This window comes from Lutjanus erythropterus, chromosome 5 (genome assembly GCF_056507025.1).
Source record: "Lutjanus erythropterus isolate fLutEry1 chromosome 5, fLutEry1.hap2, whole genome shotgun sequence".
In the NCBI taxonomy this organism is placed as follows: domain Eukaryota; kingdom Metazoa; phylum Chordata; class Actinopteri; order Lutjaniformes; family Lutjanidae; genus Lutjanus; species Lutjanus erythropterus.
This window is the reverse complement of record NC_139321.1, coordinates 26685635-26706655: the sequence shown is the minus strand read 5'-3', so window position 1 is coordinate 26706655 and position 21021 is coordinate 26685635. Positions and strand designations below refer to the sequence as shown.

General features: G+C 39.0%; 1 protein-coding gene across 2 annotated transcripts in view; it reads left to right on the top strand.

Annotated features, from left to right (window-relative positions):
- Positions 1 to 17830, top strand: part of flt4 (fms related receptor tyrosine kinase 4) — a 71156-nt gene extending 53326 nt beyond the window's left edge. Inside the window, exons 15-31 of one of the 2 annotated variants that reach the window (XM_084719440.1) lie at positions 543 to 674; positions 802 to 849; positions 1741 to 1847; positions 3412 to 3547; positions 4022 to 4126; positions 4346 to 4459; positions 6602 to 6690; positions 8126 to 8288; positions 8406 to 8500; positions 9999 to 10121; positions 10254 to 10365; positions 10503 to 10602; positions 10853 to 10958; positions 11055 to 11179; positions 13626 to 13746; positions 13945 to 14030; positions 17271 to 17830. In XM_084719440.1, coding sequence (XP_084575566.1) covers positions 543 to 674; positions 802 to 849; positions 1741 to 1847; positions 3412 to 3547; positions 4022 to 4126; positions 4346 to 4459; positions 6602 to 6690; positions 8126 to 8288; positions 8406 to 8500; positions 9999 to 10121; positions 10254 to 10365; positions 10503 to 10602; positions 10853 to 10958; positions 11055 to 11179; positions 13626 to 13746; positions 13945 to 14030; positions 17271 to 17490 — 1982 coding nt within the window. In that variant the 3' untranslated portion in view covers positions 17491 to 17830. The remainder of the gene's footprint in view (positions 1 to 542; positions 675 to 801; positions 850 to 1740; positions 1848 to 3411; positions 3548 to 4021; positions 4127 to 4345; positions 4460 to 6601; positions 6691 to 8125; positions 8289 to 8405; positions 8501 to 9998; positions 10122 to 10253; positions 10366 to 10502; positions 10603 to 10852; positions 10959 to 11054; positions 11180 to 13625; positions 13747 to 13944; positions 14031 to 17270) is intronic. The other variant, XM_084719441.1, reaches the window with a different exon arrangement.
- Positions 17831 to 21021: the final 3191 nt, after the last annotated feature.

Below are 21021 nucleotides of genomic sequence, written 5' to 3'. Positions count from 1 at the left end.
ACCCAGTTAAAGTTTAATATTTACTCAGACATAGAGGCAGATGTTTGCAGGTTTTTGGTGCTTTTTCTTCCATGATACATGGCAGTCCAGCTCTAAAAAGCCACCTTGGACACACACACAGATAGACAAGCACCCACCAGCCCACCCACACACTCATACTATTGAGCAAATGTATCAAATAAAGCCAGTGACAAGAATACACACACACACACACAGACACGCAACCCTGTGGGCCGATAGACGTGGCTCATTAGCTTTCTCGGTGTGTGTCTCTTCTTAACATCTGAAGGAGATGAGGGGGTGGGAGGTGGAGGAGAGGTAGTCAATACTGAGTGACAGCTGATGCTCTGGGTTCAGTCAGAGGGTCTGATGGGACATTTTGCTTTCCTTGACAGGTGATGGGATTATAAATGAGCACTATAGTTTGAATTCCAGTGGCGTGACGAATATTTGAGAAATGTTTATGTTGTGTGAATGAAGCACGGCGTTGTGTGTGTGTACGTGTGCATGTGTGTCACTCATAATCCCGTGCCTTCTCGCAGGGGTCCAGCTGGAGGATTCGAACCGCACACTGAGTATCCAGCGAGTTAGAGAGGAGGACGCCGGGCTTTACACCTGCACCGCCTGCAACCAGCGTGGTTGTATCAAGTCCTCAGCCTCTGTCAGGGTCATCGGTGAGACAGCCCTACGTACACACACATGCACGCATTCACACACACACACAGAAACATACAATCGCTGTGACACCTGAATCCACTCATGCACTGCCACTGCTGACATGCTTTTTTTTTGTTTTTGAAGTACACTCAGGCCTTAAATCACCACTGCCCTGCAAGTACATCCCCACAGGTCTGGTTTTTCGTCCTTCGCATCTGCTGCTGGAGTTTTTGTGCCTTTGTTATGTTCTGCTCTTCAAAATAAAATCAAAGCCATCGACTGCTGGGACATTTTGTATTCAGAATGAATAATTTAACAGGCTTGCTGGAAGTGTTCTGCTGATGAATAACTTGATTGAGTAAATGGCCGAGGAGCATGTTGCTGTAACCTAAAGATTTAATGTTAGGAGCTCATACCAGGAACCAATAGTTTGTAATACAGCACCCCCTACAGTCTGTACAGAGCAACTTTAGCAAAGAGAGATTAAATAAGGAGGTGTGAGAGGAAACAGTGTATTCAGAATATCTGCACATGCAGTGACTTATTCCCCTCCTCTCCTACAAGGCTCTGGGGCTGACCCAAAACTGGTCCTATCAGTCCAAAAAGGAAAAAAAAAATCAAAACATTTAGAATGCATGAATAATTCATGTATAAAAATGATCATAACAACATTTAAGTTCAAATTTCATATAAATAACTACAACTGCCAGTCTGACCTTGCTTGTTCTGGAGCTCGCTAATGGTGCCATGATTGTGCTCTGCTGCCAGTGGATGGGGCGGCTCTCCCCCAAACCTTTTCTGTAATTGAATGCATTTGTCATTTGTTTACTATTATTATTACTATTTGTAGAATCATTGGTGGTGGAAGAGTGTAGTACATCTTTCTCTCCTCACCTATGCTCAGTTCATCACCTTTCTCCACTTCTATGCTGCTTTCTTCTTTTTCCTTTACCCCCCCCCCCCCCCCCACACACACACACACACACACACCCCAATCCACACACACACACACACACACACACACAAACAAAAAAAAAAAAAAAGAAGTGACTTTCTTCTGTCTTCCTGTGTTTTTGTGTCAAGGTTCAAGCGACAAAGCCAACGTGGAGATTGTAATCCTCATCGGCACCGGAGTCATCGCTGTTTTCTTCTGGGCCTTGCTCATCCTCATCTTCTGCAATGTGAAACGGGTCAGAGGGCACCGCTCTTCACTGTGTGTGTGTGTGTGTGTGTGTGTGAGAGAGAGAGAGAGAGAGAGAAGCTGACAGACTGTGACGGAGACACTTTGAACTCTGACTCACAACATGTCTGTCAGCATTTGAGCACAACCTGTTTGATCTTTGAGAGAGTCGGTGAGAGACTTACTGATATCTGCTGGGACTCAGTCCAATTAGTCTTTTTATAGCTATTAGCCTGAACAACAAGCATGCTGGTAATGAGGCTCAAATTGCCTTTTATTTGTCGTAATTTGGACACATATGAGATCCCCTCACACAGTTGCTCAGCAGCGCTTCACAGTGTGCTGTGCTATTAACAGATTCATGTAGAGATGGCTTCATAAGCAGAGATTAAGCTTTTCCCTCCTCTCTCTTACATTATATCATTTTGTCTCTGACCAGAGGATAGACTGAATGTCCTGTCAGTGTGGTAATGTAATGATATTGCTGCCATGCCAGAAAAAGAAAAACAAATAAGTATCATGTTATAATGTGATTTTTTTTTAACACAAGATATTTTCACATTATTATGACAAGATACAAACAAGAAACTCGTCTTGTTATAACAATATGCAATTTATCTGGTTTTGACACTTGTCTTGTTATAACGTGTCATAAAAATATATGTTATCAAGTTATAACATGAAACTTTTCATGTGATAACAAATGGTATGTAGTTATAACATGTTAGAAAATAATATGTGTGAATGTTGTAATAACATGAAAATATCTTGTGATAACATGAAAATCATCTCGTTATAACAATAAAAGTTTCATGTTAGAACATTATTGATTTTTTTTTCTGGCGTGGATGCTTATACAGCCATAACAACATGCACAAGATTTTTTTGAAAATAATCGGAGCTAAATCTAAAGACGCTGCCTTTGTTAATGTCTGTTGACTGTGTGTTTTTATTTAGAAGGCTGCATTAGTTATATGACGTTAAACATGTGCACAATGCCACTATATACATACTGTGAGAACAGCAAGCAGCCGCTCATATAAACTGAGAAATACTCACTACTCTGTAAATATTCTTTAGACTTTATAGACTTGAAATAAGTTTGACACAGTTCTAAATTGTGTAGAAAAGGCATGTAAGGTCATTAACCCCTGAGTTTTAAATGACACACTATACATCCAAAACCAGAGGCTGCAGATGTAATGCACACATTCCTCCACATGCATTCTTACAGTCTCATCATTATAGGACTATCAAAGAGATGACAGCAAAACTTCCTAAGAAAGCACCCTTCATCCTAATCATACATCCCAACAGTGGAAAAGATTGTAGTTTGTCTCTGCCATGTGGCTATCTATGATCATGCAAATACTATTGTTGGTTGCTGATGCGTAGGTGCTAATAGCATCTGCCAAAAAAAACATAAAAAATTCCTCCACATGTAGGAGACCAGCTCTTCATCATATGAGGAAACAAGCAGAATTACATGTTCGTGTGATTTGTGTTTTATTGTGTGTACTGTGTCTCCAGCACCTCCTCGCCTCACATCACCTCTTCCTCTCTCTGAACTTCAGGTGAACCCGGCAGACATAAAGACCGGCTATCTGTCGATCATCATGGACCCGGGGGAGGTACCTCTGGACGAGCAGTGTGAATACCTGCCGTACGACTCCTCGCAGTGGGAGATCTCCAGGGACAGACTCCGATTGGGTGAGCCATCAGGAAGGGTGGAAGCTAAGGATGGATAGACGGGTGAACGGGAGAGATGGGGTTGTGTGAGGAAATACACTGGCAGGGATGAGAGAGAATAGATGGATGAAACTGAATTACTTTTCCATTTCCAGAACCCTTAATGGCATGAGTTTGGTTCGCAGCCAGCCAGGCAGAGTGCTGCCAAGTAAAGTGCCAATGTTAAATATGTGCTCATTCCCAGCAGAGCTCTTGAAAAACGCCCGGAGGAAAAGCATCTGTTCCATGAGAGCAACTTATGGTGACATGCTATTTCCAAACGCTGCAATTGAGATTCTGATTCCTCCCCCTTGTCTATGGACGCCAGATGCATTTACATTTTGCAACTGCTGCCAGCCACAACTGTTTGTGTATTCCTCTGAGACTGAAACCAAGTCTGCACAGATCAATGAGCATGGATATTCTGTTGTGTTCCTGTTCTTTCTCCTGACACAGGAAAGGTTTTAGGCCACGGTGCCTTTGGAAAAGTAATTGAGGCATCAATCTATGGCATCAGCAAGAGCAACAGTTTGGACACAGTGGCTGTCAAGATGCTGAAGGGTGAGATGTTTTTCTGTATGTACTGCATATGTATACTGCATATAAATATTGTCAGAAGTCTCTGAAGTTCTTGATCATAGATAACTCTGATGTATGGAGCAGTATGTGCAACATATGACTTGTGGGTGTGAATAAATAATATAGAGAAAATAAATTACGAGACTTGTTTTATGCATGATGTTGCACATTGCACATTGTGGGCGTGTGTGTGTGTTTCAGATGGAGCCACAGCCAGCGAGCATAAGGCCTTGATGTCGGAGTTAAAGATACTGATTCACATTGGGAACCATCTGAATGTAGTGAACCTGTTAGGAGCCTGCACCAAACCAAACGGTTAGTGTACATTTATATGTATCAATTTATATATTTTATATTTTATATCATAATTAGTGTTGGTAGAGGTTATAGGGTGAACTTCACCCCACCATTGATCCAAAAGCTTAAAGTAGACTACTAGATGAGGACAAATCCATTCAAATTTTTCAAATCCACGTGTAGCTGCATGTCTTGACAGTTTCTACAGCTGTTTTGAGCGATGTTTCCACCTTGAACAGAAGAAAATCTGTCAGGCTTTTCTTGAAACAGTATAGTGATGGAGTAGAGCAACAACACACAAATAACCAAGTAAATCGAGACTAACAAAAAGACAGCAAGACCAGTGATCTCCACCACACACATACCAACGTCTCGCCATATTGGTCCAGTCAAGACTGACATGTGAATAAACATGTAAATGGGGGGAGCTGCTGTTTTTGTGCATAAAAACGTATCTTTATATTCCAATGATCCATGTTATATTCAAAGGTTTATGGAAAAACATATTTTTTTTTAACTTTCATTCCTCCACTGATTTCAGTGTGACATTTTTCTATTCAAGAGTTCATGATCTACAACAGTAAGTTAGAAAAAAAAAAAAAAAAACTCCCTCGTCGACATGTATTTGCCACGGGACGGTTTTGACCAGACCGATATGGTGGCGACGCTCACATATTGCAGCAACAAGCCCAAGCAGCCAATGTGGCATCGACATGAATATGTCTATAGATAAGCACAGGAGCTTTTTAACATTTCCCTCCCAGGTCAGGTGCACCTCTCTGAGAGGTCACTTGAAACACAGCTGGGAAGAGCTCGAGAGGACAGGAGAGGAAAAGGATAAACAGCACAAGAAACACATAAAGCGGTAGATAGATAGACTGGCAGGCATGCTATATTACTAGGTGCAGAAATCCCAAGTATTCTGTGTTAACTGAATAATGTAAATACCTCATGAAATATGACTGTTGTTTTGTTTATGTTGATCATCTCCCTATTAGCTCATTTTCTAGATTCTTCTTTCTTCTGTTTTGAAAGATATGTTTTGGAGACTGTATCCTGTGGCATATTAAATTAAAATAAAAATTAAAGCCTGATAATGCAAGAGTTCGTACTGTTTTGGTTCTCAGCACCACTAAAGTTTTGTAGTGAAATTCCCTTTTAAACCACTGCTGCAAATACAAATCCTCTTAGCCTTTTTCATCAGCATCCTCTCTGGTCTGCCATAATGTCTATACTGAGAATACCGAGCTAGGTTCCTCTTATAGCTGTGACATTGGGCTATAAAGTGGTACACATTCCCACAGGCGATTGTACCCACTCAGCCCAAGTTACACAGTGCAAGAACAGGCATGCAGGGCGTGGAGTGGGAATGAAAGACACACCGTTCTCAGTCTCTGTACCATCAAAATGATTCAGAAGCTGCTATTTTAAGGTAGTTAGGTAGTTGTGTAATGTTCCTTTAAGCTAGAACAGAGGCTTTAGAAGTGAGAGGCGGGCCTCCCCAGGGGGTTAAATGTAGCTTAAATGTATGAGATCTGGTTAAAGAGACTGAGGAATTTTACTATTTTACCACTTTCACAGAGTCAGAAATTAATAAATGTCCTAGGACATTAATGTATTTGTGTAATCTGGAGTTAAGTCAAACAGCAGCATTTGTGTCTGTGAGATCAAATAACATGACATAAACATGCAGTTTGGATACACATGACCTCTTTCAGCTCTGCTGTTTGTCCTGTTGAGTGAATTGCCTCTTATATGAAGTGTTTACATTATTTTGTCTACCCCCTGCAGCTTCCACACATTATTTTTAAAGAGCAAACCCATTGAGAAAGTGGAACAGCTGCCTCTGTTTTTCTCTGACACCCCTAATTTTATGTCCGTACATCAGTTTGACCCGCAGAGCATATTTTAGAGGGGTGGACATCTGAAAATGTTTGCCCTAAACAAAAGCAGCAGTTTAGCCTCTCAGCTAACCTCAGGCAGGAAATTCCTTAAAGAAGAACAGCTCTCACTATTTTGAATATGGTGGGAAAAGCTCCTTGACAAGAGGCAGAAATCACTTTAAGGAGAGAGAAGACGCTGTAAAGTGTGCTGAGACATTTATAGCCTTTATCTTGTCTTGATAAACGAAAGAAAACAGCTGACTGTCTGTCTCACCAGGTCCGCTGATGGTGATAGTGGAATACTGCAAGTATGGGAACCTGTCCAACTTCCTACGAGCCAAGAGAGAGTTCTTCCTCCCATACAGGGTATCCAAAACACCCAAGACACTGAAGTAGTTTATATTTGTTCTGTTGTGATAATGTGACTGCAGCTTCATTCTCAGAAATGCTTCCTGTATTGCACTGCAAGTAAATATATTTTTGCTGCTCTGTTCTTTTTTACTGGCACTATTTTCCTCTCAGAAATTATGACACATAATAACACCACTCCAAAAGTTTGGAATCCCCTGTTTTCCTCTTTCCTTCATTTTAACATAAATAGAGGCAGTAAAATTCAAACATCAAGTGTATATTTACTTTTAAAGTCATTTTGGCCACAAAATAAGAATAATTAGAATAATATTTAGTCAAAATATTATTTCTTAATTTTAATATTTAGATTATTATTTTTTCTATATCAGTTTTAAAAATCTGACACAATAAGGACACAGTGAACACCTGAAGACAAACTATGTTCACAGTGTCTTCAACATCTGCCAGCAGCCTTGTCCAGCATCTAAGAATACAGTTAAAACAACCAAAGAGGTAACAGAACAAGGGCCACGCATCAGAGAGAAGAAAACACTGAATTTATCAAAAAAAACAAGAAGCTTAATAAGTATGTATGATTGTCAGAGATTAAAAGAAATCATAATACAGACACAGAATAGCTTTGAAAAGCTCCTAAAATATGAGAAAAACTCTGATGAAACATTCACAGGAAATAATCTTCTCAAAATTCATCCAAATCTGCTCATTTTACACAAATTAATTTAACAGTTTACCAGTTGTTTCATGTTGTTACTGTTATGTGTTGAATATAATTTCAAAATATCCATAAAATATGTCAGTTAGTCAGGGGTCATCAGTTTACTCAATGATAGAGAAGAGCTCCTCGGGGAAAAACCTGGGAACTTATTTTTCTTTTGGGCCCTCTGATTGATTGGAACAAGTTTAAACTGATTTGTCAGTCCATGATCTTCAAAAAAGCTCTACCATCTGAGCTACCAGGCCACCCTAACTCACTAGAGAAGCAAGTCTGTTAATTCAAGCTTGTGATAGACATTATTGTGCACTTGACGGTGAAACAGGCAGCTGTTCCAGTTTAAATCTGCATAGATATTGATGCTAAATTCACAGTTCATTTTACCACTGACTGATGGTCCTTATATTCTTACTTAGCTGATTCTCAGAGGAGTCTTTGTCCCTTTCAGTTTTCAGTTTCTGCAGAGACTACATTCAAAATAACATCTATTTGTAAAGTGGACTTTCTACAACCTAAAGGCATAAAACTGAATGAAAAAGCACAAATCTTTCTCTACAACCTGAAACGATGAAAGGCCCTGTAGAAATACAGAGTCACCTGCTATCTCACTGTACTGAATTAAGTTTTTGTGGCAGGCGATTTCAGACTTTTCAACAACGTAGTGTATTTCCTAACTCTGTTTTAGATATTGAGTTATTGAATTGTTTCACCTCTCAGGATCGCTCTCCTAAAACTCAGAGCCAGGTGAGACGGATGATTGAGGCGGGACAAATAGACCAAAGGGCTCGCCACCCTCCTTCTCCGTCCTCCTCCTCCTCGCTCACCAGTCCTCAGAGTCAATCATCCAGCACGCCCAATCAGACTCCTGCTGTGGAGAAAAGTGAGTCTCTTTTAACTCACAAGAGTTAATTATTTAACTTGTCATAACTGTGTTATAATTCTTCCTTATTTTTCTTTCCACAACTGCCTTTTCCTTCGTCTCATCTCCTCTCTCCAGTGGAGGACCTGTGGAAAACTCCTCTGACGATAGAGGATCTAATTTGCTACAGTTTCCAGGTGGCTCGTGGGATGGAGTTCCTGGCCTCCAGAAAGGTTAATTGACGGCATTACACAGACAATTAGTGACAGAGCTGTGGTGAATTGTTACCAGAGGTCGGTCTCAGAGGCAGCAGGTTGTAGTTTGGATCATTCATCTTTTCAGGCCTTCAAGCTTCTTAATTAACCACATGACCATAAAGGATTCAAGGTACTTTATTATCATTACACAAAACAGGGTTGTACAATGAATTTAGAGCTGTGTTTACCTCATAAAACACACAAATCTTCACGCTATTTCTAAGCAGGTTTTAACTATGTAGTGTGTTTATTCAGAACAAAGATAAACGTGTTACAAAAATGTCAGTATGCACGCTGAATCTAATTGGAATTTTTGCTTCAGAGGCAGTATATATACATGAATTATGTTGTACTTTTCACCCTGATAAAAACAATCCAACTTTAAAAGCTACCTGGAATTATTTCTCTTAACATCTTGAGATTTAATTTTGTCTTTCTCCTGCTGTTGCCATTGCTGAGTTTTGTTTGAATGAAAGAGGGAGAATTTTTTTTTGGCTTATTACAGAGCGCCTGGATGACTTATTTCTGCTTTTACATCAGTCCCAGCTGAGAGCGGGTACTGTGATTGGTTTCCTTCTGTGAGGAACACAGCATGTGGACAGTTGCATTTTAGAAAAGAAAAAACATCAACAGGTGACTTCAAAGCTCTGCTTCGCCCAAAAGTAACAAGTAACAACAACCTTCCTAGAAATGTAGTGGAGTCAAAAGTACAATATTTGTCTTTGAAATGCAGTGGAGTGAAAGTTTCCAAAAAAGACAAATATTCAAGTAAAGTACAGATACTCAAAAAATGTATGTAAATACAGTACTCAAGTAAATGTACTTCATTACTGAATTCAAATGAATAGTGCCCCCTCCTTATTATTATATCTTATTATTATTATATATCATATTTGAATCTATTGAACCCACCATCAAAATATGCTTCATTATCATTGTTGTATTTTTCCAAAACACTGAATTCTCTGTGTCACATATCTAATTCACACATGAGTCCACTGGTTAAGGGATGACAAAGGAGGTTAAAATGGTGACAACAAAAGTAGTTATTACTGATAATAAATCATGTGACAGGACTCTAAGCAAACTGTCTGTCTTTAAATTACTTCAACAAACCAGTCATGACCCTGTTGGCACGTTTACTTGACAGCTTTGTGAGTGATGTTGGATCTCCTGCAGCGATTCAACAGAGCTCAGCCGAGCCGAGACATAGCCCAGTCCCAGGAACTGGCACCCAGACACACACACACACACACACACACACACACACACACATACACACACACACACACAGGCGTGCACATGCACACACTCACAAATTTTAAGGCAATAAATTATTAAAATAGCAAACTTGCTATGTAGTCACTCATATCAGCTATTCACTCATCAGAAAAAACAACATGGAAACAACGCGTGCAGACACACACCTGTCGGCAGGGTTATGATGTATGTGTGGTCGTGTGTGTATCCGCAGTGTATCCACAGAGACCTGGCAGCCCGGAACATTCTCCTGTCAGAGAACAACATCGTGAAGATCTGTGACTTTGGCCTGGCCAGAGACATATACAAAGACCCCGACTACGTCAGGAAAGGCAATGTACGCCATCCTCACACTGTCTCCATTTACTGTGGGGAAACTACTTTTTTTTGTTTTTTGTTTTCAGTCAGTTTCTGTTTATGTGACTGTCTTGTAATATTTGTCTGGTGTTTTGTTCTGATGTTCACTCAGGCTCGTCTGCCTCTGAAGTGGATGGCTCCTGAGAGCATCTTTGACAAAGTGTACACCAGCCAGAGTGACGTGTGGTCTTTTGGAGTTCTCCTCTGGGAAATCTTTTCACTGGGTAAATATAAACCGGTGCACACTCAGTTAATCTTTTAGGACGTGTCTTTTGCATAGAAAGAAATGTATTCTTTAAATAAAACTCAATAACTTATCTTGGCATGTTAAATCTCATCCTCCCTCTTTGTATGCCCTCAGGTGCGTCTCCGTACCCTGGAGTGCAGATTGATGAGGAGTTCTGCAAGCGCTTGAAAGACGGCGTCAGGATGAGAGCACCAGAGACAGCCTCCCCTGAAATGTAAGTGTGAGATTTTATTTTATTTTCTTACTCACCTGCCTCTTAAAGAAAACTTTCTTTTGCTGTCAAATAAGATTTACAGCCCAAAAATGTCTTTATTTGATCAAGCCAGTCTCAAGTTCAAACGTTATTTTCCTCGTAAGTATCAAAATAATACTTAACTTTTGAATTTAAGAGAGGATATAGTTGAATCTGAGAGGTTGGAGACCACAGTCTTTCTTGTTGTGATGGTGCTGCCCTCTGCTGGTAGATACGGCATCATGCTGGCCTGTTGGCAGGGTGAGCCCAAAGAGAGGCCGACGTTCCCAGCGCTGGTGCAGATCCTGGGAGACCTGCTGCAGGACAACAGCCTACCTGTGAGTCTGCTGCTTGAGGGACATTAATATAACAAGTTGATGTTTTTTAGTTTATAAAGAGCTTAATTTAAAGATCTTTAAATAAATTCCCCTCAGGATGGGAAGGACTACGTCCCTCTGAACCACTCGCAGAGCTCAGAAGATGACGGTTTCTCACAGGTTTCATCACGGCCTCCATCTGAAGAGGAGCTGAGACTGGCCTGCAACACTCTGCCCAACAGGTACTAGTGCACGCTCCTCCTGTCCTTCTAGACTCCATGAAAGGGAATGAAAATCTAAAAATCTAAAGCAATCTCTCCGTCATAATTAACGTAGGCCTATTAAGGCTTCAGCTTACACCTTTTCAGTTAGTACAACTTGCTTTGATTTGAATTGATTTGATTTATTTACATGTGTATTTGAGCTGTAAGTTAAAAAATGACCAAACTAAACTAAACTAAACTAACTTGGACCTGGAAAACAGCAAGTAAAACACTGAAAGCATTTCATCTGGTGACATAATTGATCAAGTATTATCTTTGTAGCCAAAGTCTGATATATTTTATTCTTCACTACCATCAAAACATATCAATAATCCACACAGTTACCCTGTGCGAAATGTTCCTTAATTACCCTGAACACACACTATAGTTTATTCTGCACTGACTTCATATACATCATATTGCTGCCATAAATACTTACCAGTGTGCCAAATCTACAGCTTAAAACAGTCCCCAAAAGACGCTTTATCTAGTCAAGTACAGACCCCAGCTGTTCTATTTTTTTCCCCTCTTTGTCTATTTTAAAACTAAAAGTATATGGTACTTCATGTGGAATGTTGGAATAATCAGAATAATGAGGTTACAGTTAGGAAAACTTGTGTGAACAGCCCCTCAAGTCAGAACAGCAACACATATGCAGAAACTTAACAGACATAAGTAAATGATTGTTTGATAACTTTTTATTATTTCACGTGTTGCAGGTTGTAACTGTTAGTTGCTGTTCATGTAGAGTCTCCTGGATTACTAAGATATGTTAGAATTAACCCTGATAACAAGTCAGTTACGAAGAGATTCAGCCTATAAGATACTCTGCCCTGCCGACTGTAGCGTCCATGTTGAAGTCTCACCACTTCCCCACTCGAATGAGACCAGAGGGTGTTTTGTTGAGAGACAGACGGACAAAGAAAGTTTCGAAGTATTGAGAGAGGCGCTACTGCAAAGTGGGTTTTGGTCTTTTCGTAGGATTTCTTGGCAATAACAAAATATGTAGAACAGCACCAGCTTTATCTTTTAACGGTGACGTCAACCTGCACACACAGGGAGACAAGAAATCTGATGCTTTTGTTCCTTATGTCAGTTCAAAAAGCCTTTTTCCCCAGTGGGCCTCATGAATGAACATTTTCAAGTCTCACTTTTCTCTTTCAAGCTTTGCTCATGTGTGAACTCAGATCGATCATCTGCACAAGCTTGCCGTAAGATGCCTGATTCAATTAGATGAATGTTACCTGTTCACGAGGACGTGGAGATTCGTGCCTTTGAGGATAATCAGCACCCTTAAATTACCTTATAAGGCTGTTGCTTTGGTGGGCAAGTTTCATTCACAAAAAAATGAGAAGAAGAGTAAAAAGGATAATGTTACACAGCGGAGCTTCAGTTCCTGTTGCTGAAAATCAGCAGATGAGAAAAACAGTGTATGAAGCAAAAGTCACAGGACTCGAAAAAATTACAGTGGAAACTTCTTACAATGATCACATCTGTCCAAAATCAAATTGATCACTGCAAGCAGATGATTTTGACAGCTGATATTTTTTTCCCTTTTCCTTATTTATCATGCTGGTTATCATCTAATTAACATTTATATGCTCATCACATGAATATACAGTAATGAAACAGAAAGCTTTGCTATTTACTGCATGAAAATACAGCACAGCTGTTTCCTATGTTTTCCAAATTGCTGTACAAATTAAATTACTGTACATGTGTATGTACATGCAGCTTGTCATGCTTAAATCATTTGTATGTGCTACTTCATGATGAATCTTTACTTCATGATGAATCTTTTTATACGAGTGGTTCTGGTTCTTGCGTGAGGCTCATTGTTTCCCATCCCTGTGGTATTACTTAATGCAAGGATCCAGATTTCCTGGAGTTTACATCAATCTCCAGTCTGTCAGTCAGTGATTTGTTATTTAGAGTTGTTGACTGTTCTCGAGGAGTGATTATTAAAGTAGAGGCCACAAACCCTCACAGGGAGGCGTAATGTAATTTTGTATATTATGAGATGGAAATAAAAAATATTACCTAGATGTTGCTCTGACATTTGATCCGTCTTTTCTACTGAACAGTTTCAGGCTCTCGGCTCACACTGATAATTAATCAAATAAAACAAAATGAAAAAAGGAAAATAATTGTGCTGATAAAATGTTCACCATTATATGTTCACGACTCCATTTATCATAATTGTCAGACCTCTGACCGAGGAAATCTCACAGCTGACAACCTGAAATTGTTCCTATTCGTAACAAAAATGACTTCAAAATAAAAAAGGATAAGCTGTTATTTTTTTCTGAATGAAACATAATTTTTTTTTTATCCGCTCTGGATTTTTGACTGTTTCTTATCTGTCTCCTTGCATTTGTGCATCATCAGGAGGCTCTATCTTGCACTAATCTGATAATATTTTCAGGTATTATAACTGCGTGCCCTTTGCCGGCTGTGTATTTGTGGGACCCTCCAAAATGTGCCAGCCCAGGGTGAAGACATTTGACGAGTTGCCCCTGGAGATGCACCCGCAGAAAGCTCCTCAAGTAAACAAAGCTCTTTATCTCCTCATCAGTGGCTGAAAATGTGAACTGGCCGGTGACATTTTGTGAATGTCATCCGACTTTGGGAATGTTCTCCTCGGATAATCACCAGAAATAGTTGCTGTATTCAGAGACTGAAATAGCAGCGGGGTCAACCAAAGGCACTTAATTCACATGGTGTCTCTCTGTGTGTCTTCCCAGGACAACCAGACGGACAGCGGGATGGTTCTGGCCTCCGAAGAATTTGAGAGAATTGAACACCAGCACAGGGGAGCCGTCTCAAAAAGGTTAATCATAAAAACAATCTCTGATCTCTATTCTGTGTGAAGTTGATGACATACACAGACGGTTATATTTAGTGTCTGTGTGTTTTTTCTCGGTGAGAAACAACACAGTGACTGTCAGGTTATAGTCAAGTCTGTCAGATATATTACAAAAGTTTCCTTTACAAGAGTGTTTCAGAGTCAATGGGCCTCGTGAATCACTAACAGATTTTTCTTTTTTTATTCATGTCCACTATTTATTTTTATTTTGTTAGTACCCATTGTTTATTTTCATATTAAACTTTACATTTAAATACGTCACCTCAGACTTTAAGAAACTGTGATGGACATGTATTTATCAGGATTATTAAAATACATTTTAAAATAAAAATAACTATATACTATCATGCAGTGTATGCATACATTATAACTGGTCCTCAGGGCCCTCTGCCCTGCATGTTTTAGATGTTTCCCTGCCTCAGCACACCTGATTCAAATGATCAGCTCATCATCAAGCGTCTGCAGAAGCCTGATAACAACCTGAAGTCATTTGAATCAGCTGTGTTGGAGCAGGGACACATGCAGGGCAGGGGTACTTGATGACCAGGGCTGAGAAACACTGCATTATAACACTTCATGAGTCTCACAACCAGTCTGGTCTCAGTGAAACACAGCTAATTTCATAGTTTCCAATTCATTATCGTGGCCTCTAGTGACAAAATGCTTCACTGGGTGGAAATTTCACCGTTATCTTGTCTTTAATTCAGAAAAGAGGAATATCACAGTGCAGTGACCTCTTCTGCCTCCAACTGTAAAAATGTTTTTAAGAAGAATTTCAAGAAACATTTAGAGTTAAGACCATCCACCAGATTTAGCTACACAGAAATCCATTTCATTGGCTAACCTGTCAGTGCTACTACTACTGTTAGTACTTCTGAGAAATATTTTGGGACTGTAGGTGGTACAGCTGGTGACCAGGGTAGTGTGTGGGTGAAAACACAATCAGCCCCAGACGTGAAAAACATTTAGTTTCAGTGTGAAGAGTGAATACAAAATTTAACAAAAGCGCATAATTAAGGCTACTGATTCAAACATGCATTTGCACATAACAAAGGAAGAAATATCTGGACAATCAATAAACCAAGAACAGACATAAAACATCATATTAGACTAAACAGTTTCACTTTAGGTAATTCAAAAGTACTTGGATCAGGTTACTGACTACATTTTAACAGGTAATCAGTAACTGTATCAGAGTACATTTTTAAATTAACCCTCTCCAAGCCTTGTTATTTGATTACCACTAAAAATAGGACAGTTTGTACAGAGGCAAATAAAAATTGACTTTGGGCAAGTACTGTAGATTTCTGACCCACTTGTCTGACCAAGCAAGTGAAAAAAAAAACATTAGCAGTGATCCCTGCTGTGAATTAAATAATTAAAATATACGTTTAAAAAGAAATATAAATCTTTTCCAATCAGTTTGTAGAAAAACAGGGGAAAACATTTGATCAAGCCAGTTTAAACTGAATTTAAAGTTGTATTTTTAACTCCTTAACTCTGCTCACATTTTCCAAGAATTTTGATTTTCCTGTAACAGCAAATTAGAAAGAAAATTAAAAAAGAAAATTGAAAGAAAATCTAAGATAAATTTCAGTGAATGCTGCTGCACGAGGCCCATTATGAGAAAACAGTCATTCTGTCTTGCTTGGAAGCAGTAAAACATCACTCATAATGTCACCTACGCAGTGAAACTACAGTAGATCTGTAAAGGAAGTGAGCATCAGCAGAGTCTCGATTTCTGCATGGGGAAGTAGGAGTCAACAGCCTGACTCATTCAAACCCGGTGACCATATTTATCAAAGTTTTGAGAGCTACACTTAAAAAAGCTCTAAACAGCCAACATAGCAGAAAAAAAAAGGTCAGAGCTAAAAGAAAAGAATAAGACACATTTATCTAACAGCTCAGTCCTACTTCCAGCAGAGTGTAGGCGTAACCTTTAAGAGCAGCTCCCCAGTGATCACATGAATTATCACATGTACACTCAGAGCCGGAGCAGCCAGCCAGAGATTTAACCTCCTTCTGTCCCACTGTTCTTTCTTTAAGAAAAAACTTACATTTTACTCAGTGAGATGTTTTCTGAAAAAGCCTGAATGAATTTAATGAGCTCATTTTCATTATGTGAAAAATACACCGTCTGCAGTAGAAACCTGCGTGTGAAGTTAACAAGTAATCAACAACTGCATATAAACAGGCATGTAATTACAAGGAAATTGACTGAAATGGAAACAAAAAAGTAAGATAAAACTAGAAATATTATATACAATAACTAGGAATGTGTAATATGCATATACATGAGTAATGTAAAGTGTGAAAGTGTCAGCTTTATGCAAGGTTTTTGCAGTCCTGAGGAATACAAAACTGCGCTGTAACATCCTGTCAAATGTTTGTCTGAATATTTTATTTATTTATGGTTTATCTGATAAAGACAGATACAGTAAACACAGGAAAATGGAAAGCAGCAATCAGATGCAATGTGGCTGTCATGATTCTCCAAATCCATGATTTTATTTGACTTTTGATGTTCAGGTCACGATTTAATTCCATTTTCAATACCCACATATTTTTTAGCACTATGCCCTGACAAATGTCATTTACATTTTAAAATTCTCTTTGTTTTGTTTTTTCTTAAGACATGCACCACACACACGCGTGTAGACAGAGAGAAAAAACTGCGAGAATTGCCCATCCTGCTTTTGATTTTGATTATTACAATGAATTTTTGATTAAGAATTGTAATTGTAACACCCTTACGATGCAAGTGTCATTAATCAGGGATGCTAATTATCAGCACCCGTCCTTAGAAGAGCTGTAGACAGAAACAAGAGATTGAAACAGTGAGGCAGAAATATGGTAAACTGAGTACAGTAAAATTCCATAACGCTAAATAAAAACTGAGTACTGAAAGATACAATAAGATGTAATAAGGCACATTTAAAAACATTACATTTTAAAACTAGATATAATTGCAGGTTTGTTGCTGAAAGCAGCAGCTGAAACTGAAAAGTAACTGTCATGTTCATATAGACTCTGTATTGTGTCATGACTAATTATACACTGTGCCGTACAAAACATGTCTCACAGAGAACACGTCTTAGTAGTATCAGTTCATCTCTGCGTATCTTAATTAAACACTCTATACATCTACTATTGCTGCTCTCCCTCAGTACTTGACAATAATACTGATTTTTCTTTGTTTCCCAGTCGTATGGGCAGCAGCAGCAGCACAGAGCCTCTGACAGCCTCCCATGGTTCCCTGGGTCGAAGCAGCGGCGCCAGCGTCTCCAGGCACCGTCCCAACTTCTTTGGCCAGCTGTCAGGACAGACCTTCTATAACAACGAGTACGGACACCTGTCCGAGGAAGGCTTCTGCGACTTCTTCTCCTCGCCTGACGCCGCCTGCCCGGCCTCCTCTAACGTGTAATCTCACCAAAGATGCAGCCTGAGCGGAGGGAGGTGTGTAGGCTTTAGTAACGTCCAAATGTAGACATGTAACTAGTCATATATTAATAAAAAATCACGTTAATGATCCTGACTTGACCTCTCTCCTCTCGGGCTGCTCCCTCAACACAGACTGAGCTGTATGTGCCTGAAATTCCTCTATTAAGCCACTGGGTGGCAGCATTATGACAAAAACAAGCCCTGAGTATTTTCTATTCACACATTTATATTTTTATCTTTTATATATATGCAGAGTATTCTTCCTTTATTTGTACAAATTATGACTCATATGGGAAGAAATAAAGAAATTTATCTTCTTCTTGCTTGCTCTTCTCTCTGTGATTAATATGAAGCTGGAGCTGTCATCATTACTCCAGTTATGTTTTGAGAGCTAATTTGCATTTGTCATGCTGTGATAAATTACAGGGCCGCAGAGAGCTAGAGCCACAAGCTCTGTGATGGTCCACGTAATGGACCAATCAAGGGAAACGAGCAGATATTTGTGGATTTGTGTCATCTGTGGAGGAGGTGGAGACGCTTGGATACATGACACCGTGAACAAGGAATAAGTGACGGAGGTAAACAGAGGGATGTGGGGCGAATAAAAGAGTGAGTCACACTAAGCACCTCTTATCAGAACTGGACGTAAGCATGATGACAGCTGTGACAGCTTAACACCCTCTCACATGCTCACATCACAGATGACAACCTGCAGGTTGGTGTTGACTCTCTGGCTGCCAGCTGAGGGAAATGAGCGGCGTTCTGGGTGCAAAGTCCTCTTCATAAACACAGTTACAGCCACTGGTTCATGTTATGAAATCAGAGGTGCAACAGTTCCAGTTTCACTTCCTAGGAATTATTGTTGATAAGGGTACCTGGATAAATTTAGGTAAACTGTCAGTTTCGGCTGAAAAACAGTTCAAGCCAACACATCTGAACTGAAATACACGTCTTCAAATCCAGTTGTTCACGTCTTTATTACTGCCTTATACAACCTGGACTGCATAACACGACTACTTTAGGTTTTATTATGAAATCAAATGATTTCTTGTACCTTTTTAGGTCAGAAGTATTAAATCATTCCTTGTTAAACCTAAATTTAGTAGGCGAGTATCCCCTTTTGAGATGAACTAAGTGAATCTTAAAGCGCACAGGATGAAATTAAAAGTGAGGTGTTAAAAATAAACCAAATTAAAATCAGAATAAAAGTCTGCACAGCAGAGGCCGTAAATGTCAAATTATTCCTTTTTCAACCTCAGTTTAGTAGGTGATTACTCCCTTTTGAGATCTGTACATCAAATCTACCCTTAAAAACAGAATGGATTAAAAGTGAAGAAGTAAAATTCAAATAAAGGTTAGACAGATACAGGTAGAACGATTTCAGTCACTGGAGTGTAGTTGACGTTACGAAATCACAAAGGCAAGAGTTCAATTCCTATGAATAATTGTTGATAAGGGTACCTGGATATATGCTGTCAGTTTCTGGTAAAAAGGGTGTAGGCTGACAAATAATATAAATATATTAAACTGAATTAATGATCTTTAAAACTGGTTCATCATTTATTTATTACTTCCATACACAGTTTACTCCATCACTTCACTACTTTAGGTTTTATTGGGAAATCAGACAATTTCTTGCATCTTTTTATGCCAGATACATAAAATCTCTCTTTGTCCAACATTAATTTGGTAGATGAGGACTTCTTTTTAAGATCTGTAAACTAAATCTATCATAAAACAAACAGAATGGATAAAAAGTGAGGAAGTAAAATCATAATAAAAGTCAGTTTTACCATCTTTTTATATGTGGTATTAAAACAGGAGCTCTATCCAGATAATAAACCATCCAATCTTGTGCAGGTTTTGGTCAGGAGGACAGAGATCTTAGTGAGGGAGCACACCAGCCCAAGACTCCTTTAAAAACACTTAACTTGTTTAGTTAAAGGAAACTTTATAAGCTTTGTGAAACTCTGTCTTCAACGGATTATTGATTATTTGCCCTTTCTTGTAAATTCAACAAATGTAATACATTATTTCTCTCTTTGTATAAAAACTGTTGTGTCAGTTTATCCTGGTGTGTTGTGGTACTGGTGCGTCGTCTTCCGCTGTGACTGAATAAATTATGCTGAGCAGATCGGCTGCACAGACGAGTGCACACACACAGTTCTTACTGTATATCATTGATTTGTCACCTGTATTGCTTTCATTTCCAACACAGTTCTGTTGATAATGCGTCTTTTGGTGCTTTCGAGGCACAAAATAGACAAAATCAGTAAATACAGGTGTAATTAGTGTATCTTTAAGCCTTCTCGCTGTCTAAATTTCAACAACAACTGATATTTTAGGTTAGCTAAAAACAAATATCTGTATCAATGTTATGTGTACAGATGGTCACCTAAGATCTGAACAAAACGCGAGCCAGACTACCTCCAGATGTGATCAGACAGATCCGATCAGGGTGCATTAACATGTGTTTTTCCTGATCTGAATATTGTGTCCAGACACAGATCACATGGAGCGTACAGCAGTGATTTCTATGGTACCTTTACTTGAGGAACACATAGCATTACAGAGTAATTTGAGACGAAACAGGACAAAATGGATGACCTTTACAGTAGAAAGACCAGCTCTGAGGCTTCGTGACTATCGTCGTCCTTGATCAGAAGGTCTTTTATACAACATAGTAGAAAAGAAAAGGAAAAAATGACCAAGGATGAAAAACATCTTGGCCTACGAGTTCTCTCCCTTACAAAACCAAATCCTCTTTACAGCTTCATGGAAACACAATGAGTAAACAAAAACACGTACCGTGTAAATCAGCATTTAACTAAATCAGTTTATCTCCTAGAAAAAAAAAACAAGACATTCACTAAATCCTTTCCAATAACTGAAAAAATGGAATGGAAAAACTCTATAGAGAAAAGCAAGAACCTTTATCAGCATTGATGACATATTTGGTATAAATGGACTGAAAAGTAAACCATGATCAATGTATTGTATTGAAAACAATCTATAAAAAACTGAATCTACAGATACCATAATGCGTAACATGCAAGACAGAACAGTGAAACCACAGTGGCAGCCACTGAGACAGACGGACAAACATGATGATGATGATCCTGTGCGGTGGGACAGTAAACCTAAAGGCACACAGTTACACAGAACACCGGGGATAAAATGGATGGGCTGTAAAAAATTTATATCACATGATACAAAATCTAGTGTTAAGGACAGTGTGACTTAGCAAAATACTTCAGAGGTCAGCACAGGCTTATAACCCAGAATACTTCCTTCAAATGATCATTAATCCCTTTGGCACTGGTTGATCAATAAACCGGGCTGAAACTGACGAGGGGTGGAAATAACAGAAGTCAATTAATGAAAATACGTGTGAATTGAAAAATGAGGGGTAAAAATGGACATGAATTGATGAATTATCAAGTGATTTGATTTGTGATATGATGAATTTTCCCTGTTTTACATTCATTCACAATACAAAACTGCCATTTATCTT